Source organism: Salarias fasciatus, chromosome 8 (genome assembly GCF_902148845.1).
Source record: "Salarias fasciatus chromosome 8, fSalaFa1.1, whole genome shotgun sequence".
In the NCBI taxonomy this organism is placed as follows: Eukaryota; Metazoa; Chordata; class Actinopteri; order Blenniiformes; family Blenniidae; genus Salarias; species Salarias fasciatus.
Window position 1 is genome coordinate 18231541 of NC_043752.1, and position 27578 is coordinate 18259118.

Here is a 27578-nt window from a genome sequence, read left to right on the forward strand (position 1 = left end):
GCCAACCAATCAGGAACCAGGATGTAGCAAGTCAGAATGCTTATTGGCTGTAAGAAGGCCTACGTAGTGAAATATCAGCGAATCAGCATGAGGGAATATTTGATTGACAGGAGAATAAGCCAATCACATTGATGGATCTCCTGGCGGACGTTCCCGAGGCGAGGGTCAACAATATGGCGCCGCCCATGGTAGTCGTGATCGCTTTATCTGTCAGATGATCCACGTTTTATTCATTAAAATTATGCTTGTAGATACTTTTTAAAGCAGCGACGGGTTGCGCCATTGACGGTCCTTCTCTATTACTGACATAAAACCCGAAGAGAGCCGTGTTAATGCCCGAGAAGCAGCATGTCTGGGTCCAATGTTTGGAGTCGGAACCGGGAGAAAATGAGACTTTTCTCGGAACTTTTCGCTCAGTGTGCTGAAGAGGTGAGTTCAGACAGAAGAGACTTGATCCTCGCGTCCTGTTTTAACTCTAAAACAGTCCCTTTCTTATAAAGATCAAATCAGTTTGGCTTAATCTACATAATAATCCAACAATCAAATGAGCAGCACCAGTAACTCTGTGCTTTGACAAACACTACAAATTTAGATTTAAAACAACATATAAGAATTTTCCAATTACCTAAATCAATATTTAGTGTCTCCCTTGGATTTATTCCTATATCCACCGTGTGTGTTCCAGGCTGCGGTGTATGGAAGGTGTGTGTCAGCCACCACGACGAACAGAGAGGAGCTGAAGAAGGACCTGTGCGCCAAAGAGTTCCAGGCTCTGAAGATCTGCTTCACTAAAGCTGTGAGTCAGTCGGTCATCCCTCCTCACACTGCCGGGGATCATTTCACACCCGTCCCAGGCTACAGTTTTTTTTCTGTTAAAGTGCCAAGAAATGACTGTTGTATTTGGAGCAATATAAATAAAGAAAACCTCAATCACTTTTCTTGAGTTGGATTTATAAATTGTGGACAGTATGGTTCACGATGTCCTTTTCTCACCTCTCTTCCATCTTTACAGGCCAAGAAAAGAGCCAAATGAGGGGGAGCCATCCTGGATTTGTTGGAGCAGAGTTCAGCAGATCATTGTTAACAGATTGTCGACTTTTTTTTTACTGACTGCATAGTAACGAGCCACGAAGAACTGCTGTTATATTTAAAGCTGATGAAAACTAATATAAATAAAACACTGATGTTCTGAGATGAAATTTTGTTTTTAATAGCAGACCCCAGACTTGGTGGCAATAGAGCTCTTTTATTTAGTACTTTCAGCAAAATGTACAGAAATGCCATGCAGGTAGAAAAATAGCCAGAAAAATAACCTCTAGTACAAAGCAAGTTGGAGAGCGTACTGAGAAACACTGCAAGCTTTTCCAATTGTGTCAAATCACTGCATCAAAATCTCAATTTACTGTCCTGCTGACAGTGAACGCAGCACAGTGAGAGTGGAAGGTCAACTCGAGGCTAATGTGGAATAGAAGGCACTTAGAACTCAACATGGGGAAGATGCTGAAGGAATGACTCAAAGTTCACATGACAGTAAGGCTACAACCGGAGCTCCGGCAAGACGCTTGAAATCATAACACTTACCGAGAAATCTCCACCCACAGTACATTCACAGCGCGGTAAAAGTGGGAATAAATAAACCCCAGATATGAATCACAAGTCACCAATATACAGTATTTACATCTGGACGTAACAGACACACAAACCGACGATACTGAACGGACGAGGCTGACCCAAACGTCGTGAGGAGGCAGGCGCTGCTGGCTGGTGGATAAAAACAGAAATAAAGTGACCGAATTACAAACATTAAAGATCTGCTGAAAGGCTCCACAGTACAGTATTTGCATAGATTCAGCAGTGACCTCTGGATAATTCTCCACATTAAAGACAAAAATAAGTTAATATTTACAAATAAAGACTGGATTGAGGAATCCAGAGAGGATGAGGCCGACTGCAGCGTCTCTGTTCAAGGCCATGAGGGAATAAGGCACCGGCGTTGTGTTCCACGTGGAACCTGAGGAACGTCCCTTCTAGTTTTCGGCGTCGGCGGCCTGTTTGATCTGCCGGCTGTGCACCATGGCGCCCGCCAGCAGCTGCTCCTCCAGGGCGGCGTGCAGCCCGGGGCTGCCCAGCTCCAGCAGCGGCTCCAGGCCGGGGACGCCCCTGGCCGGCCCGCCGTCCTCCGGGGGGGGCAGCGCCCTCCGCCGGCGCCTCAGGTCGTTCTGCTCCTGGGAGCCCTGCGGGCGGGCGCGGCCGTTTTTAGCCCCGCCCTCTGCGGGGTCCTGGGGAGCGGCGGCTTCCTCTTTGAGGTCCCGCCCTCCGTTCTTCAGAGCGGCGCCGTCCTGGCCGTCGGCGCCCTGCGCGGCCTTGGCCTGGATGTCTCTCTCCAGCTGCGCCAGACGCTCGCGGGCCTCCTCCGCCTCCTGCCGCTCTTTCTTCACGCGCTCCACGATCTCGCTGTCGGCTTTCTGCAGCTCCTGCTGCACTCGCTCTTTCTCCAGCTCCTGCTCCCTCTGCAGCTTCTCCCGCCGCTCTCTCTCCAGCCGTTCCTGGGTCTCTCTCTCCTTCTCCGCCTCCTGCTGTCTGGCCAGCTTCTCCAGCCGCTCTCTCTCTAAAGCGGCTTGCCTCTCCTTCTCCATCCTCTCCTTCTCCAGCTCTTGCTCTCTGGCCAGCTTTTCTCTCCTCTCCCTCTCCAGGCGCTCCTTCTCCACTCTGGCCTGCACCTCTTTCTCCAGCCTCTCTTTTTCCAGCTTTTCCGCAGCGTCTTTACCTTCCTCCAGACGTCTCTCATCGTCTTTGACCTGAGCTGCCTGAGCGTTCTGCGTCAGCGGCTTCTTTCCCAGCGGCACTCCCCTGGCCCCCAGCTCGCTCTGCTTCGGGGCTTCTCCCGCCGCCGCCGCCTTCCCGTCCTCTTTGTAAGCTGCAGGTGCTCCTTTAGCGGCGCCCTCTTCTGGCGCCTTGTCCCCGGCTGGAGGCGGATCCTGTCCGGCGGCGCGAGCCTCGCCTCCCGCGGGCTGGACGGCCGCAGCCGCCTCTTTGGGCTTCGGCGCTCCACCTTCCGCCGGCTCGGCTCGCTCTTGGACGCTCTTCTCCGCCTCGTTCTCAGCGGCGGCCGCCCCTGTGACGGAACCAAACGGACACATTTCACAGTTTAAGACCAGTTAGAAGAAGGAAAACGCGGCGGCAGTCTGGCAGGTCCGGCTTCCTGTACGCACCGGCAGGCTGCTTCTGGTGGATCTCCTTGTGCTGCTCCTCGATGACGGCCAGCAGGATCTCCTGTTGGTCCAGGAGCCTCTTGTGCTGCTCCTGCTGCTCCTTGATGACCTGCAGCAGCACGGCGTGGTCGAGCTGGCCCTCTGCGACAACAGAGACGAGAAGAAACAACACAAAACGCCGAGTTACACTGAGGAACACACGTCTGGGAGAGAGCATGTGTTAAGAAGCTGAGAGGTTTGTTAAGTCTCTACAGGTGAGAGAGGGAAAGAGGGGAAGAGGTGAAATCCCAGAATTAATGGTTTCAATCAGCACACACTGTAGCCTTTAACGTAAACGGGAATGAGAACACACACTATGTTAGGGGGAGTTTCTGCAGTAAGTCTTATTTACAATCATGTTAAAATGTTGTGTCGTCTTTAACTTAAAATGCAATTTTCCAAAAGGTGTTCCCACCCTGTGAACGTTGGAAAGTGTGAGTGGCGGACAGAAGTGAAGACGAGACGGAATTCATACCTGCGACCAGCTTTTTTATCACTGTGATAGGAGTCCGGCAGAGCGAGAAGGAAACGAAAGGAGTAAAGATGGAGAAGGAGAGAGGGCAAAAGGAAACAACAGAACAAGACCGTCAACAAAAGCCAAAAAAGAGAGACTACTGAGTGCATCGAGCCAAGCCCAGAGGTAAAAGGAAGACTTCCTGTTCTTGTGTTTGAGGGCACGACAGGCAGGGACGGATCCCTGAGATAAAAACACGTGTGGCGCCGGAGCGAGGACACAGCATGCAGCCCGGCCTGCTACACACATTCTGTCTGATCTAAAACATCCAGGCGGAGGTTTGGAGGTTTGGAGCGTCTCTCTGATCCGTGCTTCAGGATCGACATTCAGGAATCGGTAAATGGCGAGCAGAAGCTGCGGACTCTGACGCCCGCCCAGCTTACCCTCCATCTTCTCGTCTGCGGCGGCGTCCTTGCCGTCGGCGGGCGGAGCTTCTCCTGCGGCGGGATGACGCTCCGCTTCGGGCAGAGCTGAAAGATCAAGACGTCTGGTGAGACAGCGGCTCCTGAGAGTCACCTCCCGAACCCCGGCTCCAGAGACTCACCGTTTGCGGCGGCATTTGGCGCCACGCCCACTTTATTGACCTGAGCTGCTGCTTCCTGATTGGACGCCGCGGCTACGTTCACAGCGACGGGATCCTTCACGGGACTCAGCTTCTCCAGATCCTTCAGCTTGGAATCGTCCTGATCCTCGGCTCCGTCCTGGACGGGCTTGTCCTCCACCTCATTGGCCAAACCGTGGCCTCCGCCCAGACCCGCCTCCTCCTTCTTCACCGCCACCTCCGCAGGCTGCTGCTCGGCTCCCGCCTCGCCGTTCTCAGCGCCTGCTTGCTCGGCCGCTCGCTCCGGGTCCTCGGCCGCTCCTCCTCCCGGAGGGACGGGCTGCTTCCTGTCCTCCTCCAGCTCGGCGTCGTTCTTCACCTCCTCTATCTTCACCTCGTCGTGGGGGATGGGCGGCTCGTGGCGGTGGGCGTCTCCCTCCGGCACCGCCACCCCTGAGAAGACAGACGGCCGAGGTGAAGCGGCGTCGGCGTCGGACCGGGACGAGGGGACGAACCCGGGCAGCTCACCGGCGTCGGGCCGGTCCAGCTGCACCTCCTCCTCCTCCTTCTTCCTCTCGGGCGGCTCTTCCGGGCCTTTGATCTGCGGCGGCTCCGCCTGGCCCCCGCCCACAGGACGGACCGGATCCACAGGGGGGACGTCAGGCTTCGCCAGCTCCTCACGCTCCTTCACTGGGAGCTTCTCTGTAGATTTTCACAAGAACATACTTCTCATTAGAATAACACCCAAAGAAATTAATCACATGTCTAAAAACGAGGTCAAAGCCTGGTTTCTGTCTGGACAAGAGAAAGATTCACTGACAGCATCTACTGGTTAAAACTTGCTTTTCTCCAATCACATTCCCAACACTTCACATCCAGAGCCGAGTTCTGCTGACCACCTCCAGCAGATGGCAGCAAAGAGCAAAATGCTAAGACGACCACAAAATCAGAATTTAGCTAAAATCAAATCTGCGCTGTACAGTTGGTGAAACATAATACGCTCCTTAACAAAACACTCCTCCTTCCACGGCCTCTCTGAAAACTCTGAGTGGAAGAGCTTTCCTTTCAGCCTCATCTCCATTTGGTTCACCTTCTCCTGGAGGAGCCGCGGCTCCGAGGCATTTTACAGCGGCCACATGAGATGTGGGGGGAGGAGGGGGAGGAGGAGGAGGAGGAGGAGGAGGCGCAGACGGTGTATTTTGGGGGGAGGAGGGAACGAACAGAGGGGGAGAGGGGTGGAGAGAGATTGCTGGAGTTTGAAGGGCATCAATCCGGCTTCATCACCGTCAGGCTCTCAGCGCTGCTCTCAGATATTATCAGGAGGTTATCTCCTCGCCCTGCCCGTCTGTCCATCAGCTCCGTCTGTCTCCAGCTTTTCTTCCCCCCCAGATAAAAGGAAGCCTTTCTTGTGCTTTTGTTTTAGTCTCCCCGGCCCTTTGCTACCGGCTCGCGCTTTCTTTACGCTGCTCTGCAGCAGCAGCCCGTGACTTAAATGAGAAGGAGCCGGTTCTGTACGGTGGAACGAGGACGAGCGGCGCTCCGTCCTGCTGAGGTGAATGTTTCCACGGCTCATTAGCGAACCGCTCTCATTTACAGTCAATCAAGCCGGTAAGCGACTGGCCGCCGTCGGGGGAAGTGGCCATCTTTACCTTGCAGGTCGGGGTGGCCCGGATGCGGCAGGTTGCTCTTGTCGGGCGCCGGAGGAGGAGGAGCGGGGACTCTGGGGCCCGGGTTGCTGGCTGTGATGGAGAGGGTGGTGAAGGTGCTGACCAGCAGGATGCCCAGACCCACGAACAGCACCAGCTGCACCGCGGGGCGGAGGGGCGGAGGGGGGGAAAAACACAAGCGGATGACAAACAGAATGAAGAGTCGACGCCAGGCATTAAGAAACTCGGCATTCTGGGCTTTTTTCCCCAACCTGAGCAATGACGCCGCTCTTCTGGATCTTCCTGTAGATGAGAGCAGGGCAGATGAAGCAGATGAGGCTCCCCATGGTGGCTCCAGTCAGGCCCAGGATGGTCTCAACTGCCAGCAGAGAACAGCATCATCAAACCAGGACAAAGAAGAAAAACAGGTAAACGGATCCGCTGCAGTTTTACTGTCTAATGAAACCAATCCCATACGGCCGTTCAGAAAAACACAGCAACAGAAAAGCTGCCAGGACTCCTCTCAGTCTGAATCCCGGCCCCCGTCACTCACGGCCGGCACCTGGCCCACACGGCCCCACGCAGGCACCCTGCTCCTGGCAGCGGCGAGCCCCGGCCCCGCCCACCAGGCCCGGCCGGCTGGGCGCCCGGCCCGGAAACCCATCGCTCACCCAGAGGACGGACACCATATTGTCTCCCTCAGATTTAGTGTCCATTCTCCCCCGGGGCCCTTACCTCCCTTCTCCGTAGTCTATTAGTCTGATTAGATACACAAAGGGCCAACCAAGCCCGCTGTGTGTGTGTGTGTGTGTGTGTGTGTGTGTGTGTGTGTGTGTGTGTGTGTGTGTTAACTCACAGCGAACACATAAAAAGGCAGAGGAAAACAGGAAGTAACGGTAACCTCTGCATCTCCAGCGTTTTTGGAGGGGTTTGTGAGCGCGGCCACCCGGCTTTAAGACCCAGAACGTGGACTGTGTGTGTCGCTGTGTGTGTGTGTGTGTGTGTGTGTGTGTGTGTGTGTGTGTGTGTGTGTGTGTGTGTGTGTGTGTGTGTGTGTGCGAGGAACAGAGAGTCCGGGAGAATAATAGCCCCATCCTCCTGTCTGCCCATCTAAAGGAGATAAAAGTTAGGGCCCTGATTTAAGGACTGTGTTAGAGTGTGACAGTCACTGACTCGTAAAGTCACATTCACACATGTCGTAAAGCTCCCCGGCGACTCCGCCCACACAGAGGAACACATGCACCTTAAAGACCTCCAGCAGGCCGCGCACGCACGCACACACAAGCACACACACACAGACACACACACACACACGAGGACAATTTCAATCCATGCCCAATTGCTCAGACGTGCACACACACACACACACACTCGCGGTACCGTTGGGGATGAGAATGCCTCCCAGCATGGTTCCAAACACAATGCAGAGGGTGATCATCTTGAAACGCAGAGGAGGCATGTAACCCCCGGCAGCAAACGTCCCATCCTTCTGCTGCGAGATGGAAACACAGAGGAAGGAACGAAATGGGAAAAGAAAGAAAAAAAAACCAGATAAAAAGAAATCTCATATCAAGTGTGGCCAATCTCAGATGTAAAGGCCCCCCTCCAGACACGCTTTAACAGGGACATAAAACACTCGGCTCCGGTTTCCATTGTGTTTTCTCCACAAAGAAATTCGATTATTTTATAAAAATCTTCAAAATTACACCGAATTTCCGATGAATGTGTCAAAAAACGACCTGCTAAACTGAAGCTGTAAACTACAGACGACCCAGACGTCGCTGTAAAACTGACCCTCCGACCTCTGACCCCCACCTGCTGCTCGAAGAGCATGGTGTTGATGGCCTGGCGGCACGGCAGGATCATCATGGGGAAGCCCACCGCCACGGACATCATGAAGCCCACGCGGATCATCTCCGTCACCAGGTTGGACGGGAAGTTCATCAGCACGTTGCCGGCGATGTTCTCCGTGAAGCTGACGTAGCCGAAGAACCCCACCTGGTGGAGGGAGGGAGCGGGAGACGGGTCAGCTCAGAGGTTAGAGGTCGGCCGGGGCAGGCGGCGGCGGCGTCTCCGCTCACGGTGATGTAGAAGACGGTGACCACGTTGAGGGCGGAGGTGAAGATGGTGCTCATGCGTTTGACCGACGGCTCCTCCAGGCTGTCGTAGGTCGGCAGCACCTGCCTGCGAGAAACACTTATTGCACGCCGCGCCGCCACCGCCGCCTGCATTCATGTGCCGACTGAACCGGGCCCTTCTGCCAGAACCGCCGCGTTGCCGCGGCAACGCCGGCAGGAAGGTCAGCGAGAGTCCTCCCACAGATGTTCACTGAGCTGCTGGCTGTTCAGATTCCTCTCCCCGCTGCTCAAACAGCTGATGATGTGACAGTTTCCACCGCCACTTGCTTTGAGTTCGGTACAGTGAAGTGCTGGGTTTTAATGAGCAGACATATGGGGGCCCGTCACACGTCACACACTTCCTCTTCTCTGTAACGTCATTTTAGATCATCTGAATATTTCAACATTAAAACAACTAACCAGCTTTTACAACACGGATCCAAACAAAGTTAGATTAGAACGGCTGATAGTTTCGCCGTGACGGTGCTGAAACGCTGTGGAGGGAGGACGGCGGCTCAACCAGCACATGAATGCAACAACTCGGTCTGCACGCCCAACATTTTCACACCGTAAAAATAAATAAATAGAGAATAAAACTGCAGTCATTACGCTTAACGGCAGAAAATAAATGTAAAGTAATGGCGGTTGGGGGGGGGGGGGGGGGGGGTCGTGCATGCTGGAAGAGTGTGTGTGTGTGTGTGTGTGTGAGACACAGAATGGGTGACAGTAGTCAAGGCTGTCTGAGGTTGAACCAGCGTCGGTCTGTCTTTGTATCTTTTCCTCCGCCACTTCCGCCCCTGCTACAGGAGAGAGAGGGAGCGCGGAGCGGACCGTCAGCACGTTAACCAGTGAATTTACAGACTTTATGTATAACGGCGAGCGCCTGACAGGTTTTAGAGCATTGTAAACTTTCCTGGCAGACTCTTTGTGCCCCCCTTCCCCCACGCCTCCCGCTCAGACATGCATAAGGAGGAAAGAAACGGCAGCAGCAAGAACACCGTAACTTTCTCTGGCCGCCGCTCAGCTTTCGCTCGTCTCCCTTCCACACGCCGGCTTTTATTAGCAGGCAGTGTCCCGTGATGCTTGTTTCATTCACTCACCGGTAAATCTTACAGCCGAGGTTAAATGGCACGGTGTATTTTTTTATTCAGCGTCTAATGGTCACTCGGTCGGCCGGACTCGGACGTTCAGGGAGTGTGAAGGGGGACGGTGCGACGCGAGAGCGGCAGATATCATTAACTCAGGCTTGTAAACATACTGACGGCAGCGCCGCCGAGGGACATTTTGGCCGCGCGCGATTTTTCTTATGTCCCCGGATTACGAGCAGACCGCTCCTCGCCACTCCACCCTCCGGCCAGAAACACAACGGGGCCAGCTCCCGTCCCGTCATAACGGCGATGTTAAGTAATGTTTCAACCGAAGGTAAACACGTTTCATGAACGTAATAAAAATCCAATGTGCTGAGAGCTGTTTAATCAGCCTGTGAATACATCAGCGTGGCGGCGAGGTGGCGGCGGGCCAACGCGCTGATTAGTGGTTTGGCTTTACGCTGCCTGCCGCCTCGCTTCGGCCTGACCGCAGGCCAAGAAATCGCCCTGCCAAATATCACTCAGCGCTGCGAGAGGGAACCTGCGCGGCGGAACACGCCTGCACGAGGACGCACGCCTCTCCCGCTGACGGGCCAGCTGTGACGTGATTAAAGCGGCGTCCGAGTCCGAAGGCGAGAGCGTCCCGCTCCCGTCACTTGCCTCACTCACTCACAAACAAACACACCACACAAAAAACGTCTGGACACCACACCCCGAGACGCCACACCCATCAGAGGCACGGTTAGTACGACGCCGCTTCCTAACCCTGACCGGAAACCGTCTGCGAGGAAGGAAGCATGGAGGGCGGGAGGAGAGACGCAGTAGCAGAGCAGAGCATGCACAACAAGACGGCACTGAGCAAGATGATCAGAGAGGCTGTGATTAGTGGAAACGTCAGATTGCTTTCAGGAGAACGTTAATAAAGCGTTAAGAGCGTAGTTAATACGGTCTCCAACGCTGCTCTAAAACAACAATCTGCAGCAAAGTATTTCCTTCACTGTAGATCAGTCCTGTGCAGTCAGACTTACTGTCCTGCCCAAGTTCAGCAAATCCACATCCCAGTGTAGCTGCTAACAGATTTAACTAAACTCCGTCTGCAGGAGCCGCTGAAAACACTCACACTCGACGATGTGGCACTCAAGGGCAAATGAAGCATTTTATGCTCATTCATTTTAAAAGGTCAAAAGTAGTCTTTAAAAACTGAATTATGACCCCTTGAAGACGTGCATTATGCTCACTGCCACCAGCATTTCTTTTTCTTTTTTTTTTTTAAATGAAATGAAGTGTTCACAGCAGAAGCAGCTTTAGCGCGAGGTTACTTTCAGACAGGGGAAAGCGTGACGATGCTGGAGAAATAAATTAAACCAACTGTGCAAAGTTCATGAGCAAAACTCCGCGGCTCCCATTTGCGACATGGATTTCCTCTGCATCCGTCCCATCTCCACCTCGAACCCCCCCCCCCCCCGAGCTGCCAGGATACATGCACTAACTGACATGTGCTCAGCTTCTCCATGCAGCAGTTAGCGGTGTGATCAGCTGTGACGAGTCCAGACTTCAGGACGCACACAGCACGCCGGGCCAGGCGTCCTCCATGTCTTAACATTTCAGAAGTGAGGTTTGACGTTAATTTAGCGGCGTGAGCGAGCCCGTGCGGGTGGAGGGGCGAAGAGGAGTACTTACGACTGGCAGGCGAAGGCCATCCCACAGATGGGGAGACAGCGAAACACACCCTCCCAGCGCACCACATTGACCTGCTCTAGCCACCAGCCGCTGAGCAGCCCGTGTTTGAACGAGGACAGCACCATCTGGGGGGGGAAGGAGGCGGGGTGGGGGGGTTACAGCCCAGACCAAACGATGACAGGAGTACGAGGGGGCGGGGACAGGGGGCGGGGGAGTCGGCCCATGCTGGCGGCTCGCCGACACATCGTGACAGTCATGAATGGCGGGAGAAAAAAAATCAGAGAGAATGAGGGGAAAGAGACACGGCCGGAAACACCGAACCAAACAAACAAAAAGAAAACCTGCCAGAGCTGAAACGGCTGAGAACAGGAAGGAAAATGAAACCGCTGATTAAAAAAAAAAAAAAAAAAAAAAAAGGAAGTGAGAAGCAGAAGAAATGATCAGCAAGACAACAGCACCCCTCACAGGTTTCCTGTGTCTTGCTCCTTTCATTACCTGATCCGATTCTCAGGACAGCAGAGCCTCTCAGCCTGCCCCGCCCACACCCAAGCCGCTCAGTTTGCAAGCCTTTACACCTCTTTGCCTTATTACTACTGCCACCAAAGACACTCACACACACACACACACACACTGAGAGAGCTCCGGCTGCTCAGACCAAACCTGCATCTCGGGTGAACGGTGGGGACGGCTGAGAGGAGCGCTCGGTTTCAGGAGGGGGAAACACGGAGCTCCCTTCACCCTCCTACGTCTTCTCGGGTTTTTTTTTTTTTTTTTTACTTACGGGTGACAGCAGAAGGTTGTGGCGATAATGGGCAGGCACTGAATGACGCCGCGCAGGCGCCACAGGTGAACCCGCTCCACCCAGGAGCCCGAGATAATGCCGTAGCGCAGAGACGACAACACTATCTACAGCACCAACAGCAGTGAGAGAGGAAGGGTGCGAACAAACACAGGGTGCAGAAGAGGAGGGGGAAATACAGGACGGGAGGAAAAGACAGAGGCGGAGGAGTGCAATGACCAGAAAGGGGGACATTTAAGGGCAGGATGAAAGGAGGGAGGGAAGGAGATACATTACTGTTAGAGGGTTAGGGGTCTGGACTGGGCCGGGCCTGGGTCTACAGCCGGACACACACCACACCACTGTTCAAGGTTAGCCGCATGCTACAGGACTAAAAGGCACGTGAAGGCAACAGCGCGTCGTCTGTGGAGGCAGCATGACAACAAAACCACACTCACTCCTGGACACTGCTACTCCTGACCCACAGCTCCACGGACAGAGTATAAAGCATACAGATAGGCCTGATACAACACGTCTAATACACGTCTCAGTTAGAAAAGATGGAAAGAATATCTTCTTCTGTGCAAATGAAAACTCAAACTTCATTTACTTGGAGGAACTTGTAACATGTAAACTTCATCATGTTCAAAACTTCACCATGTAAAAACCAGCATTTCTTAAACGAAAAAGCAAAAACGTCCCGTTTTCACTTGAAATATTGTGCTATAAATGGGGCCTAAGAGAGCCGTGAGTGTCATGTAAATAAAGTTTGGTTTTCCACTGCACTAAAGAAAGTATTCTTTCATTTGTGAGTAGTCAGCTGAGTAAAGTGTGGAGCAGTAGCAGTTTTCTGGGAGAAGTTATTTAGTATGGACGCAAAAAAAGCAGCAAGATGTTCTGTTGCAATAGCAAACAGAAGACGTACTTCTAAACAATCAAGAAAAAAAGAGAACTAAAATAGAATAAAGCAAAAACAATTAACAGAACCACTTCTATTGTTTCTATAACATGCACACCTGCACTGCTGTTAGTCATTTCTCAGCCATGCTGACGCTTTGAGGAGCTGAAACCTGTTAGAGCTGTTCTAGAAGCACAGCCAGTCGCTCGCCGGCTCACCGTGAACATGAAGAAGGTGTAGAACATCAGCGCCATCGCCGAGAAGGACTGGATGGAGGACATCATGTTTCTCTGCAGGCTCAGAGGCAGCACGATGAACAGAGACACGGCGATCAGCAGCACCACGCGGAAGCTGCCCGTCACCTTGGCGAAAGACACGAGGACCACAAACACACTCTCAGAGCTGCAGTTCAGCTCATCTCACATCCGCCACAGTGTTTCTGGTTGTCAGATACAGATAAATACATATCTTGATTCTATTAATGCAAATAAATCCAAATACTGAGAAAGGAAATTGATCAAATAGGAAAGTCAAACCTGTAAACCCAACAGCTGAGCGAAGAAATTTGAGCCCAGATCAGCAATGACAACATAGAAAGCAATACAGGTTCCCAACATCAAGCCGATCATACTGGAAGGACAGAAGACAGAGGAGACAACGCAGCTGACCATCAACCGCTTCTGATACAGTAAAAATCTCCTTTTAAATGGAAAAATACAAGAAATCAATAATATGTTATTAAGAAGATAAACTGCCTTGTGTAAAGGAATCTTTCATCTGAAGTCCTGATGAAAAGTTCATGGTTAAAACAGAAAATATCTGAAAAAAAAGCTGATGACAGTAAACATGAAATTGCAGCCATGACATGTTTAATAAGCGGTGAAACCTACCTGGTTTCCACCAGAGCTTTCCCTGGTTTGCCATATGCATGGAAGGCTGCAGAAAGGAGAATTCATCAGGAAACACACAGAAACAGACCGTACACAGCATTCAGTGGAGATTGTTCCTCAGTGCTCATCTTGAACGAATACTTATTGCAGAAGATGACTGAACTTTGGGATCAGTGAGATCTATGATTCAGAACCAATTATCGAACAACCTGCAAAATGTGCAGAAAGGACTCAGGTGTCAACTTGGACTCACCCAGTCCAGCATAGGTCCTCCGCTTGGTGTTGCTGGCTGTGTGGACCAGGAACATGCAGGACTTGTGGGTCATCCAGGAACAGAAGAACAGCAGCAGGGTTCCCAGCACGATGCCACACTGCAACAAGACCCCAGCCCCAGCAATCAGACCGCAGGACAGAGCTGACTCACACTGGCTACATTTACGATTAACCTGGTGAAATCTGACTGAAATCATACGAATGGGTTAAATACACTGGTCTGATGGAGTTAGGTGAATAGATGGAGGGTTGATCCAGCAGGTGACCCACCTGTTTGAAGCAGAAGGGCATGGTGAGCACGCTGACTCCCACGATGCTGTTCACCACGTTCATGATTAAACCCCAGTTTGACGCCGTCATGGCTGCACCGCGGTGTCGTTTGCTCCGTCGGTCAGAAAACGTCGAACGGCCCCGGACACCGGCGGCACAGATGTGGGGGGTGGGGGGGCTAACAGCGGCGACGGGAGCCGTCTACACTCCGGAGTGGAGCCGTCTATGTTCCGGGGGTGTTTCTCTCCCCTGTCGTGACGTGGCGCTAACACGGCAAACACAAACAAGCCCGGTCAACGTTCCACACTCTTTAACTCTCATTTACTGATAAAACACGCGCCGACAGCGCATGCATACACACACACACACTCACTCACACAACTTGACTCGTAATGATGAAGTGTTAATGTTGACAGCTTTAATGACGTAGCGTTAGCATTAGCATTAGCACTAGCCCACCTTCCTGTGCGCCCTCCGCCTCGTGCTCACGTTATCATCAGTCCGTCAGCGACATTAGCCGCCGGCTGTCCTCGGAAAGTGGCCTGGTTCGTGTGTGTGAAAGCAGCGGGCTGGCGGGGGCTCGGTGCCAAGTGGGGAAAACACATCCAGGCTGCTGTCTGAACGCGTATCCAGGAAGTGGAGAGGCTCACAGTCGAGGAGGACGGAGAAGACGAGGCGGGCCGCGGCTTCCAGCAGCGGGGAAACATGATGGCGCCTGCTAGCGGTCAGCTAATGGTTACTGCTAAGTCTCACATGCTAACAAACCGTTTACCCCACTGCTGTCTGTGTTTATTGCTCTTTATAGCCGCAAATTTACCTCCAGTTCAAAGTTAACTTAACCTTCACTACACTCAGGATTATTAATCAGAGAATAATGAAGACAGAGGGGAAAACTGGTGAGATTAATGCTTATTTTTTGTTTTCTGTCACCTCTGGTCATTAGATACTTACATTTCTTTTGACCTTTAGACTGAGCCAGACTAGTAAAATAGTGCCATAATAACCTTTAAAATGTAAACTTTAATGTTTTTCTATGTTGTGGCACAAACTAAACAGAATAAAAATGTCATTATTTTCACAAAACCAAACAAGTACTATCAAAAAAGACAACAATCTCAACAAAAAGTCCATTTTAATGAAACTTTCTACAGCAAAATACAGGGAAATGTCCAAAAACCTTCCTCTCAAGCTGTTGCATTGTATTATGCATGTTTTTACATTTAACGGTGATTTAAGGTGGATGGTAAATTGCATTTTCACAATGAGGTCTTTCAGTATCAGGGATATCTCAGCTTCAGTCTCAGTGTTCTGTTGTGCCCTGCTTTTAAGGAAATTTGTTTTAAAAATATATTTTCCACTAAATTGTTACAATTTGCTTGGTGGTTTGGCCTAAAGTTTGTCTTAAAGGACAAAGAAAGATCCCATATCCTCAAAAAAAATCTGTTTTCTAATTATTGAAAAGTCTTCATTTTGTTTATTATGTTCTAGTTAATCTTTCTTTTAGACAGTAAATCCCAATAAGTTGTTGCACATTAATTTATTGATCACATTACACCAGATGGCATTACAGCACAAAAGAAACTGTCTTGTAAAATCAGAATCAAAAACATCTTTATTACCAGGTATGTTCAGTATCCTAAACTTTTTTGGTAAGCATTGATTAAAAAAAAAAACAGTCTCACACGTTCACATTACCCAGAAGAAACTCAATTCAAATAGGATAAGATAAGAAAAAGCGTCCTTTATTTATGCCACCATGGAGAAATTCACATTGTTGCAGCAGCGAATGAACAGTAATAAGAGTAGCAAAAGAATATGAATAATAATATTATTAAGTATTAACAACAAAATAAAAAATAAAAGCAAAATATGAACTGTGACAATATTTTACTTTCTCATATGATAGTGATTGGAAAAATAATAGACTGTTATTATTGCACAGAATGAATCGATGAATAATATATTAAAAAGTTTAGTGTGTTAAGCTGTCCTGATCATGGAACATGTTGGGGGAGGTGCGCTGACTATAAAATGACAGCTGCAGAGAGGCAGGATCTATAATATCAATCCTTCACACGACTGGGCTGAAGGTGCCATATAATGTATTAAATATACAAAAAAACAACAAATACTGAGAGTGGTGGTGGTTTTGGGGTCAGTGGAGGATAATTCTGCAACCTTTACGACCAAAAGAGCCGTTTTCATGATTTTTACACCAAAATAAAATTTCTCTTTAGCTGGAAAATGTGCCAATAATCTGATATGAAGTCAAAACATCCCCCCAAAATTACTGCATTTTTTTTTTTTTTCTCAAGGTTGCTTTAACAAAGCGTCAGAGATACAATTAAAATTCATCAAATATGTCAAATTAAATTGTTACCTGTTGTGGTCATTTTTCATTTTTCTCCCCCTGTGGATTTCCCAGGTTTAGCTATTTTATAAATTTTGGCTCTTTCAGTCTCATTTTTCTATTTTTTTTTTTTTTTTTTATTTCTACCTTTTATTTTTGTTTTGTTTTCATTTTTTCCTCTTCTTTTCCATTTTCCCCTCAGCTGTTGCAGATTTGACCATTTTTGAATCTCGGTGTAGAATGTAAATCAAATAAAACATGAAAATAAATGTTTGTTTTTGTCACATACTCTAAAGGCATCATGGAGCCGCTGCAGAGGAGCTGGAGAGCCACATGTGGCTCCAGAGCCGCAGGTTGAACATCCTGGTTGTAGGGTGTTAAACTCATTGATGACGCCTGTTGCAGGTGGTGATAATGATTCTTGTGGCGTGAGGTCTTGGTGGGACAGACTCGAGGAACCAGCCACGATCCTGACGAAGAGGAGCACGAGTCCCGGAGGCGTCCAGGAGAGATGGTGGGTTCAGCCAGTACAACCTCAATACCACAGACACCATAAGATGTAAAATATTTGGGATAATTGACCACAAAATCAAGACATATTGACTCTAATGATCACAGAAAGACCATGAAATCTTTAAAATATTGCTAGATGAAGCTGCGAACAGTTTTCTTATTTGTAGTGTGGGGGTCATGCAAAAAATGAAATAAAGGAACTCGGTCCAAGTCAAGAAAACAGACAAACAGTACAAGCATCCTGTTGAATCAGCTCATTTTAAGGAATATTTAGGAATTGTTTAATTTCTAAGAAAATCAGATTCCCCGTGTTTTGCATTCAGTCCAGGTTATCTATAATTTGATATTAAAAGTGTAATCTTTTCTCTTTTTTGCAGACACAGTTCATTTAATACACATTTTTGTGCGTTTTCTCCTGAAGGGCCTTTGGACCCACCACTGAGTGTTTTCAGCAGTGTTGTGATTTACGTAAGTGAAGGACCTGTGTACGTAATCTCCCTCCGCCACTGATGAGCTCTGTAATAACACCAGCAGGCACGTTTGAATCCTGTTTTTCCAGAGGCCTCTGATATTCCCATCAGGAAAGGGAAACAAGCAACAAAAGACTAAAACTGAACACACCAAACGAGAATGACGTCCCAAAAAGAAAGAAAAAAGAAAAAAGCCAAGCCTTGCACCTGAACAGTCGCTGGCAGTGGCCCGGTTTGTTTCCGTGAGCTGCGCTGCCGTGCCTGCCTGGTGCCCTCTCTGATAGATCACTATTGTGTTGTTTGACCAGGAAAGAGAAGAAGGAGCCCGGGGTTGGAGGGGGGAGGCTGACCTCCCGGCTCTCCCCGCAGCCGGCCCTGCTTTCCCCCAAGGGATGCTGGGTTTTCAGAAGCAGGGATGTAATGAAGCTTTGAGGGGCAGAGAAGGGGAATTTTGAGAGGTATGTTTGTGTGTGTGTGTGTGTGTGTGTGTGTGTGTGTGAGAACCTGAAGAATAAGTACAGTTCAGTATCTTCTTTAACAAAGCCTCATGCTTCTTGCGTTTCAGTACAATTTATTTACACACTTTATTTATGTGTTCTGTCCACATACTTCCATTCTTTTTTTTTTTTTTTAAAGAGGGCGGGGTTGCCCATCCGAGAAGCTTTTTTTTGTTTTGATGATATAAATAACGTTGATTATCATTGTGTGTGCGTGTGCATGGGTGTGTGTTTGTGTGTGTGCATATGTGTATGATCAGAGAGGTTAAGACAGGAAAACCCTGGCCATTGTGCAGCAGTGACCCCTCAAAATCAATGTGACAGACCGGCTGATTGGCTGGAGGGTCCTGTCTCTCTGCACCTAATCCCTCAAGGTAGGCCCTCAGCGTGTGTGTGTGTGTGTGTGTGTGTGTGTGTGTGTGTGTGTGTGTGTGTATGTGTGTGTATGTATCTATGCATGTATGTGTGTCTTTCTGCACCTAATCCCTTAAGATAGACCAAAGGGCATGGGATGGGGTATTAGTGCAGTTACAGGGGGTCAGGCCTGTGTGTGCGTGTGCGTGAGTGTGTGTGTGTGTGTGTGTGTGAGAGAGAGAGAGACAGAGTGAGAGATAGCTTGAATGTGAGCGCCGCTCCACAGTCGTCCAATTAGAGCGCAGAGTGCCGGTGTATTCCTCCAGTGGCGGCTTATGCGGCGAGGCGGCGGCGGGGCCGCAGGAGGGGAGCAAATTTTAGGGCAGATTTGGACGGATAACCCGGCTGGGGTGAAATTAGACGCAGGCATCTGGATTTGACCCCGGGGCCCTCGGCGTGACCCCCGGGTCATTTAGGGGTCACGGGGCACAAAGCAGAGCACTGACCCTGCACAGGTCAAGCATGCGGGCGGCTGAAAGGACGCCTTTGTGGGGCCTGGCATGCTCACTATTTCCCATGAGCGCCAGGGGACCGTGTCTGCCCAGGAAACTGGACCGGTCGGGCCAGACAAGGTGTGTGTGTGTATGTGTGTGTGTGTGTGAGAGAGAGAGAGAGAAAGAACCATAATTGATTTTTGTTTATATATCTGCTTGTTTGCTTTCTGATTATCGCCAGTTGAAGGTCGTAGTTTGTCCTGATTTTTATTTACTGCCGTGTGTGTGCCTGCTCTCCCTTCGTTTCGGGGCGTCTTCGGAACCCTCCACGCCGCCGCCTCACGTTCTGAGCGCCAGTTGAAGGATCACGTTGACGTTTCTTTTTGCGATCTGTGATGTTTCGCTTCCATTTGTGCGTTCGCGTCAGGCCCAGAGCAACGGCTGAGATTTTTGGGCTTGCCCGTGGTTGCTGCTTGTGTACATCTGTTAGCGCCTCCTTAATGAGCGCATGCACGCTGCCTCCAGTCCTGTGTGTGGCCCTCAGAGAGCCAGAGAGGAGCCCTCTGCTCCAGTAATCACATTTAATTACGCACCAGCATTAGACGGCCCATGAATAGGGTTTTTAGGCAGGCCTCTCACACAGAAATTGGCTGCATCCAGCTGAACATTGCCCACCTTTGTCCTGCCCGTCCCACTATATTCTATTAAGACTTTGTCATTTGACCATCATCAAAGCACTGCGGTCCAGCACTAACCACTGCTGGACTAATGCTACACATTAAAAACAGGAAGGTAAAGGGAACAATAGGCGTTTTCTTGGCTGAACAGCCAGCGTCTGCCCCATTAATGAAGCAAATGGACCACACATTAGACTGCTTCCACAATCACATCTGACCCAGAATGTCACAGAAAGGAGAGATGGTCTCAAGAATCTCCTCTACGTCTGCTTATTGGAGACTTGAGCTAAAAAAAAAAGAAGAAAAAAACAGAAATAGCGTATGCCTCTTTTGGGGAAAAGAAGTGGTTTACTTAGTTAATCTCCAGAGAGGTTCTTGCTCTGCGAAATCAATTTAGCAGCAGAGCGTTTTTAGGACGACGGGAGGATTTTGTGTTGCGGAGAGGAAGAAGATGCCAAGTCACCATCTGCAGCGCTCAGCGGCGTGCGTGTGCAGCGTGTGTGTGTTTACGTGTTAATATCGACGTTAATCACTGTGTTTACACGCCGGGAGGATTTTCAGACAACCTGGTTTTGGGTCAACGCACGTAAACATGACAACTGAGAGAGTTTACACTGGAAACCAAACATATTACTGCAGAACGAAAACAGCGTCGTGTTTTTAGTTTGTCAGCAGTCGCCAGCGCACAGTCCCAAAGCAGAATGAATACCCTTTCTAGGTATTTGATTCCGTTTTTCCTTTATTTTACATTGACACTGAAATAGATTTAGTTTTTTTTAATGGTTTTCTTTGCATAACTCTTTACAAACAGGGAATTATAAGTTGTTTAATTCATTAAATTCAATTCAACACTGCATGATGTTGGAATGTTTGACAATATCCATCCATCCATCTATTGTTTATCCAATTTTATCAAATTCAGGGTGAAGGGGAAGGCAGGTTTCACCCTGGAGATGTCGCCAGCCCACCACAGTCACACACACTCAAACCTACCGTTTTGAGACAACAGTTAATTTACACCATGTGTTTTTTGAATCCCTTGTTTAGGATGTAAAATTTCCAATGATGCGACAAACGACGTGATTGAAATTTCTCTAAAATCACAGTGAAAATTTCAGATGGGCAGCTTTTCCAGACTTTATAAATCTCCCTTAACACCTTTTTCTGCGATGAAATACGCCGCAGAGCAAATAACCTTTTCGTCACTTTGAATGTTTGTGTTTTAATTTCACCTCTCATGACAGCAAACAAGACAAATTTTCTCCTTCGGAAACACACACACACACACACACACACACACACACACACACACACACACACACCCTGTCTTTGAGATAGTACCCAAACTGACCATAAATTCAGTGTGTTTTTAAAAGACCAGACTCATAAAGAGAAAAGGTGACAGAGCAGCACTGATGGGTCAATATGGCTCCGAACCAACCACACACACACACACACACACACACACCGGTACAGTGTGTCTGACCGCGCATACAGCGTGCGTGCGAGTACATCACACATTTCCATGCGAGCGCTCTCCATGCCATTCATGTCCGTGTGTTGTGTACATATCAAACAGTGCATGCTGAAGCACATAATATGCCGCACGTATGCTCCTGCATAAGTGTGTCTGAACACACACACACACACACACACACACACACACACACACACACACACACACACACACACACAGGGACTCTGTGTTGTGAATGGTGTGTTTGACTGGAGCAGAATGACTGTGGGGATTCATGCTGGGTTTCCTCTATTAAACTCTGCAATAAGGCTCACAGTGTATGAGAGTGCTGACGTCCCTGCCTCCCTCCGTGATCTACAGCCTGTGTGTGCACGCTCAATTCTCTACCTGTTCCCAATGATCTATAGCTCCAGGGGATTCCTTTTTTTTTTTTTTTTTTTTTTAATATATATACCATATTTGAGCATTCGTGTGCGTTTGTGTGTGTTTAAATCAGTGTTTGTGAGAGAGCGTGTCCGCTGCACGCTTCACGGTTTGGGGTTTGGCACACAGAGGGAGGGAATTCCTCCGGATTGGGACGCGGACAGAGGAAGGTCTCACCGGTGGCTCCGAAAAGCCGCTAACCTTAAGATTGGGGGGGGTCGGGCGATAATTTACAGTCCAAGTGGGCCGCTAACTGAACGGGACTCAGTAAAGTGGTGGAAACAGGCCGGACCATATATCTCGCCGTAATTGATGGCGCTGGAGCCCAGCGCCGGGTTCAGAGCGGCGGAGGCGCGCCGTATCCCCGGTTCCCCTCAGGTCTGCTCCACGGCGCCTTCCTCCTCCGGGCATTCGCGTCCGCTCGGCCAGAAACAGGCGTCCCGTTAGAGGAGCAGCTTTATACGGCTCTTGGGTGCCAGCAGCATCATTAGGGTTTTAGGACTGGTACTTATCACATGAGCAGCCAGGTCCTCACCCAACCAATATTCGGATTATTCCTGCTTTTTCTTTTATGGCTTCGCTGATTTACTGCAGCCGCAGACAGAACAGACAAGAGCCGGACGCCCTCAACAAATCCACTAAGTGGCTCGACGTTCTGCGATCCAGACTCTGATCTGGACTTGTTTAGAAATGTGCTTCATGTGCTTCGCGTCGTGAATGTTAGAACAGTTTTACTACGTGACGGGAAGCCAGGGGCTACGAACAATTCTAATGAAAGTATTTTTTGTTTTAGTTTTATTTTTGCACAAAAAAAACCCCAATAAAAATGTTTTTAAACGATCCCTAATAACCACAGTATTTTTCATTAAAACATCTGCTGGAGTTAAATACAATCTCATGTGTTAATCTCACGTCTTACATTTTATATATATTTGCAGCAGCGATAATAAATCTCAACAGATATTAAAACAAAAATCCCAAAGCAGAACAGGTAACCCTTCATTTGATTTATTGATTTGAGAGGAAGCATCAGTCCTCTTCCAGGATGCTGAATCATCAGGATGAAAACCTCTGAGGTGAGGTCAGAGGTCACACTCAGACTCACAGCTCTGTACATGTTGGCGTCTCTGAAAAGATGCATCAGATTACAGAAAAGTTGACTGATGATACCGAGCATAGCTTCCAGCTGCTGTTTTCCTGCTTTCTGTCTCTTCCCATTTTCTCATCTCCCACTACGTGCATGTGTGTGTGTGTGTGTGTGTGTGTGTGTGTGTGTGTGTGTGCGCGCACCCCCACCCGATAAACAGGAAATATCTTTTTAAATCCCTGCAAATAAGACACAGACACACGCATTTAGTTGTCAGCGCAGATTACGTGTTGAGTTTTCACAGTTATGGATTTTATCTCGGCTTGGCAGAGGCGCACGTTTCCAAACACCTCGGACCAAACTTGTGAAGATTAATTTCCAGCGATTCTAATCTCAAATTTGTTGCTTGATTTCAGCAACGCCGACTCCCAGTCAGACAGTCTTCGACATACTTTTCCACATTCCTCCCATTTCTTTCTCTTTTTTTTTCCTCCTCCTCCTCCTCCCTTGAAGGATATACTATCCGTCTTCCCTCTCTCTCTTTTCACATGCCTTCCCCGCCTCTGCTTGTTCTCCCTTCCTCTTCCTTTCTTCTGTTCTCATCGAAATTCAGCTGTGTAATTCCCTCTCCGAGGACACCATTGATCTCTCCCTTCCTGCGTGTTTGAGGAGCGCCGGGCGGGCAGGGCGAGGATTTTAGCGACGGGGAGAAGGACGCCGAGCAGGAGCGAACTAGAGGGAGAGAGAGAGAGAGAGAGAGACGCCAAGCAGAAAGAGAGGACTGGAAAACGGGAGAGGAGAGGGGAAGAAAGGCCGGGGAAGGGGGAGGCAGCAGAGACCCTCTTTGTAGTGGCAGGAGAAGAAAAGACACGGGCTCTCCTCGTGATCGCATCTTCCGCCCCTCTTTCTGAAGCGGGGAGAAACAAGAGAGCAGCTATTTACTGGAGCCCACACATAATGGCCACTTTTATTTACTTTGGTCCATTTAGCTTCTGCCAAGGACTCTCTGGTGTGTGGGCCAAAAACAGAAACCCGAGGTGTTTTACAAAGTACCACAGTCCCCTCCTCCTCCTCCTCCTCAGTGTGTGTGTGTGTGTGTGTGTGTGTGTGTGTGCGCGCGCTCTCTTTACTTGTTTGCTGATATCGAACTCCCCACCACCCACTAAACAATAAGCCAAAGCAGCGGCGAGTCGTGGCTCAACATGTGGGCACATTTATACATGACCTGTCTTCAATCCCGCTCCGGGCCAGGCCACGTCCACACACACACACACACACACACACACACACACACACACACACACACACGCACCGGCCCCTGCTCCGACATCAGAAAGGTCAGCGGTGCTATCCAGGCAGTGATGAGGCCGACCCGCTGTCCTGAGGCAGGACCGACCACCGGCCGGTCCTCCTCCTCCTCCTCTTCCTCCTCCTCCTCTTCCTCTTCCTCCTCCACCTCCTCCTCCTCCTCCTCGTCCTCTTCCTCTTCCTCCTCCTCCTCCTCCTCCTCCTCCTCCTCCTCCTCCTCCTCCTCCTCTTCCTCCTCCCCTCTCAGTTCACCGCTGACCTTTACGAGAGTTTCATTGGTACCAGACGTCTGACAAACTGCAGCTCATCAGGAAAGTCAGAAAACCCCTCCTGCTATTTGCAAATCTGACTTATTACGGGGCTGCAAGGCATTATAGATTAATCTGTTAATTATTCCCTTGATTAGTCAATACGGTTCTCTTTTTTCTTTTTGTGGTCTAAGGTCAAAATAGTATGAAGAATGTTAACTACTGTTTCCTAAAATGTGAGATGCAGCTTAAAACATCTTGTTTTAAGTTGATTATAATGGAGGAAAGAAAAAAAATACGGAAATGTTTCACACTCACAAAGCTGCTGGCAGGTTCAGAATGACTGAGTTGTAAAAGAATCCAATTAGTTTCCTGCCAATCAATCATTCTAACCAGTCGTTGTAACTCGATTTTATTCTTATGTTTTACTTTTTTCCCACTAATGTGGCGAAGCGTTGCTGAAAGCGTGTCAAACTGTACTTTAAAAATAAATATATTTACAATGTTCCAGTGTTAATACCATTAAATGAAACTTTTTCGTACTTAATTGTGGTTAAAAACCAAAATGAAAACTTTGAACAAAACAAGCGTAACGATACCTTTATCAGTTTCTGTGACCTTTGACCTCAGACCTCTCAACCTCCTGCATGCAAAAACAAATAAGCCGCCGCGTAAAGATCATCCCTCATTTCTACTGGAGTCACTCAAAGCCCCACCTCTCCGACACACACACACACACACACACACACGCACCAGAGGTGAACATCTGTAAGGGATTTGTACAGTGAGATGATACCCCATAATAAATAATAGGAACATTTGAAACTCATTTCGGTCCCCCCCAGCGCGACCCCAAACAGGGTCAGAGGGAAGTGGCCGTGTGTTTGTCAGGGAGAGGAAGAGCGAGCGCGTTGCGTTGCTCGCCGACACTGATTCAGCGTATTATTCATGCATGTCTATGAAATGACGAATCCCAGAATCCCACAGGTGTTCCCAATTCTCCGTTTTCTGCGGTGACCTTGTCTCGGTGTCCCCTCGCTCACCCTTCGCCGTTTCCCCTTCAAAGTTAAAACCAGGGCGCTCTCAATCAAATCTCACCTCCTCCGCTGACTTTTAATCATAGCGATCCTTTAATTGGTTTAGTGGAGGAAATTCACATGATTCAGGATCAGGCTGCCCTTCCTGGGACTGCGCTCTGGTATGCGGCCAGTAGGGGGGGCTGTGGCTCATCCTTTAAGGCGCCTTTTTTTTTCCCCCTTCCAACACAAAACCGGCTGATGTTGTTGGTCATAGGTCAGCAGGCGGCCTCTGAGAAGCGCCCAGCGTTCCAGTTGAGCTGATTCAGAATCGAGGAGACAAAAACGCTGGGAAAAGAAAAAAAGCGGGGGGGCGGCTGTGAGTCCAGCGCGGTGATAGAAGTTTACACTGACGGAGGATGTGACTCCTCATCTGTCCGCCTCCTCCAGCCTTTGACCTCCGCCGCCTCCTCCCGTGGCCCGGTGCGTATTTAGCCGTTGCCATGGCGGCGGAGGTGTGTTTGAGCAGATCATCCGTTATGTCACCTGACCTCATTCTGAACCCGGCGGCGGCGAGCCGTCCCCACGTGAAGTCACCTCAAACACGACCACCGTCAACTCCAAGCACAGCCCCCTCTGCCACCGCCGCCACGCCACGTGTGTGTGTGTGTGTGTGTGTGTTGGAGTGTGTTCAACATATGTGTGATTTTGTGTCCCGCAAAGGAATGTCGAGCAGCGGAAACTCAATTGAGTGTGTGTTTTGTCATTTTCCAGTTTCAAATAGGGGTGGTTGGGGGGGGGGTAATGAAAGGTGGCACAAGACATATATGTCAGCCAGGGGGGTGAGGAGGAGGTGGTGGTGGAGGGGGGGGGAGGGGGGGTCTCACACACACCGCCACGTAAACACACTCGAGTAAATGCACACACCTCCACATCTGGTTTGGTCATCAGTCCACTTCTCAACGGACGTCTCTCTCTCTCTCTCTCTCTCTCTCTCTCTCTCTCTCTCTCTATCACACTCTCTCTCACACACACACACACACACACACACTAACTCCCCCCGCAGAGCTGCTCCTCACCCCTTTCTCTATCACTGGCAAAGTAAACCCACCATGTGAGAATGATGAATGGGCTATTCTGCACCGGAAGCACACGTTAGAAACCCCCTGCCACCCCAGCCCCGCTTCACACTCTCTCTCTCACACACACACACACACACACACACACACACACACACACGCCCATACAAACACCTGCATGCACACACACACTTCTGCTCTCTTGCTTTCTCCCAGCCTCTCCATTCTGCTATCCTCTTTCTCCCCCAGTGACCTCATAGGCCTCCTTCCTTCCTGGTCGCCACATCTACTCCACACACACACACACACACACACACACACACACACACACACACACACACACACACACAGGAGATCCTGGTGTGTGTGTGTCAGACTAATACAGAGAGCGTAGTGTCTTGTCGATGGTGTCCAGTGTCGCACACACACCTGCAGGTCATGTGCTTGTGTTTATTGTCTTCTTTGTGCGAGTCGATTCTTTCAGTGTCATTGTGTGTGTTGCACAAAGAGGACCCAAAATGATTTCCCAGATCTCCCCCTCTACGCTCCTCAATAAAAATACATGCGTGACACACGATGCATTGCTCTCCATTCAGGAAATGCTGGTAAACAACATATAATCCATGTAACATTATGTCAGTTTAGCATTGCAAATGACAATATTTCATCTCGGCTGTAGACGTCACATGTACGGCTGATCTGAGCGCGTCTGAAATTAGCCAGGGGAAATATCGAAACTCCAGGTGGTCCACAACCAATTAAATAAGGCATCACTGTGGCTCTTTTTGAAATGCACATGCACTCAAAAGAAGCCCTCTAGATGCAGGAAAGGAGAGAGAAAAAAAAAAAAAGCGAATAATTTTTTTATTCTCCACAAAACCCCAACCTAATGCTGGAAAAAAAAAAAGGGTGGGGGGGAGAAAGAAACAAGTTTCATTTGCTGTCGAAACATTTGTAGTGGAATTAAACATATGGATGCCACAGGCAAAGTGAGGGCTGGAATATATTAGAGCTGCACAATGTTACACTAACCCTCCAGTATCTTACACCGCTCCGAGAGATTAATGGAATAAAGAGGAGGGAGGGGGGAAGAGTGAGTGAGTGTTCGTCTGTCTTTCTCAGGCCACAGCAAAATCAATATTTTGCCATAATACACAGCTCTGGCTTTTGGCCGTGCATCCAGAAATACGCATCAAAACTTAAATATTAGACGTCCTGCGCGAGAGACGGGCTTCACAGTTAATTTGACGCGTCTGTTTGAAATTGTAGTATTTAATTTGTTTATGAATCTGTTCATTTGAGGTTTCCCTTTTTTTTTTTTTTCCTTCTAAATATTACAACCAAACAGTGTTTCCTAACACACTCCTCCAAAAGTGGGTCGTGTCTCCTCACCGCTGCTGACAGTATTCTGTACCCAGTTCCAACACGTTTGCTCCCATCACGTCAACATGCTGGTGTCTGTACAAAGAGAGAAAGAAGGAAAAAAAAAAAAGAGAAGCACTAAACAAAAGAGGAAGCCCAAGGAGCAAAATGCAGCAGTGATTTTTCTGTTCTATTAAATTAGTGTGTTTCAGCGCAGCGAGGTAATTATTGGAAAGGGCTTGTAGGAGAAAATGTCAGTGTTTAGAGAGGAGGAGAA

The 27578-nt window shown here is 49.2% G+C and overlaps 3 protein-coding genes across 8 annotated transcripts in view; 2 read left to right on the top strand and 1 right to left on the bottom strand.

Moving 5' to 3' along the window:
* Positions 1-138: 138 nt before the first annotated feature.
* Positions 139-1192, top strand: ndufaf8 (NADH:ubiquinone oxidoreductase complex assembly factor 8). Its single transcript, XM_030098686.1, has 3 exons — positions 139-429; positions 686-796; positions 1013-1192. The coding sequence occupies exons 1-3, from the start codon at positions 349-351 to the stop codon at positions 1031-1033; spliced, it is 213 nt and encodes a 70-aa protein (XP_029954546.1). The 5' UTR covers positions 139-348; the 3' UTR covers positions 1034-1192.
* Positions 1193-1230: 38 nt separating this feature from the next.
* On the bottom strand, positions 1231-14611 carry slc38a10 (solute carrier family 38 member 10). 5 transcript variants are annotated; one of them, XM_030098673.1, is made up of 18 exons: positions 14406-14611; positions 13947-14211; positions 13657-13774; positions 13404-13449; positions 13050-13143; positions 12732-12875; positions 10838-10962; positions 8034-8136; positions 7768-7950; positions 7333-7444; positions 6225-6331; positions 5956-6109; positions 4835-5008; positions 4310-4759; positions 4149-4235; positions 3727-3747; positions 3213-3353; positions 1231-3115 (listed from the first exon to the last, which is right to left on the bottom strand). In XM_030098673.1, the coding sequence occupies exons 2-18, from the start codon at positions 14034-14036 to the stop codon at positions 2028-2030; spliced, it is 3237 nt and encodes a 1078-aa protein (XP_029954533.1). In that variant the 5' UTR covers positions 14037-14211; positions 14406-14611; the 3' UTR covers positions 1231-2027. The 5 variants fall into 5 exon arrangements, with proteins under 5 accessions (XP_029954533.1, XP_029954534.1, XP_029954532.1 ...); XM_030098674.1 differs by lacking the exon at positions 10838-10962 and adding an exon at positions 11619-11743 and having other exon boundaries at positions 14436-14610; XM_030098672.1 differs by lacking the exon at positions 10838-10962 and adding an exon at positions 11619-11743 and having other exon boundaries at positions 14406-14610.
* bahcc1b (BAH domain and coiled-coil containing 1b) overlaps positions 14412-27578 on the top strand; it is an 83436-nt gene continuing 70269 nt past the window's right edge. For both annotated transcript variants that reach the window (XM_030098666.1, XM_030098671.1), the window contains exons 1-6: positions 14412-14670; positions 16702-16810; positions 17231-17277; positions 17369-17511; positions 17588-17737; positions 18037-18150. The gene's annotated coding sequence lies outside the window, so the exon portion shown is untranslated. The remainder of the gene's footprint in view (positions 14671-16701; positions 16811-17230; positions 17278-17368; positions 17512-17587; positions 17738-18036; positions 18151-27578) is intronic.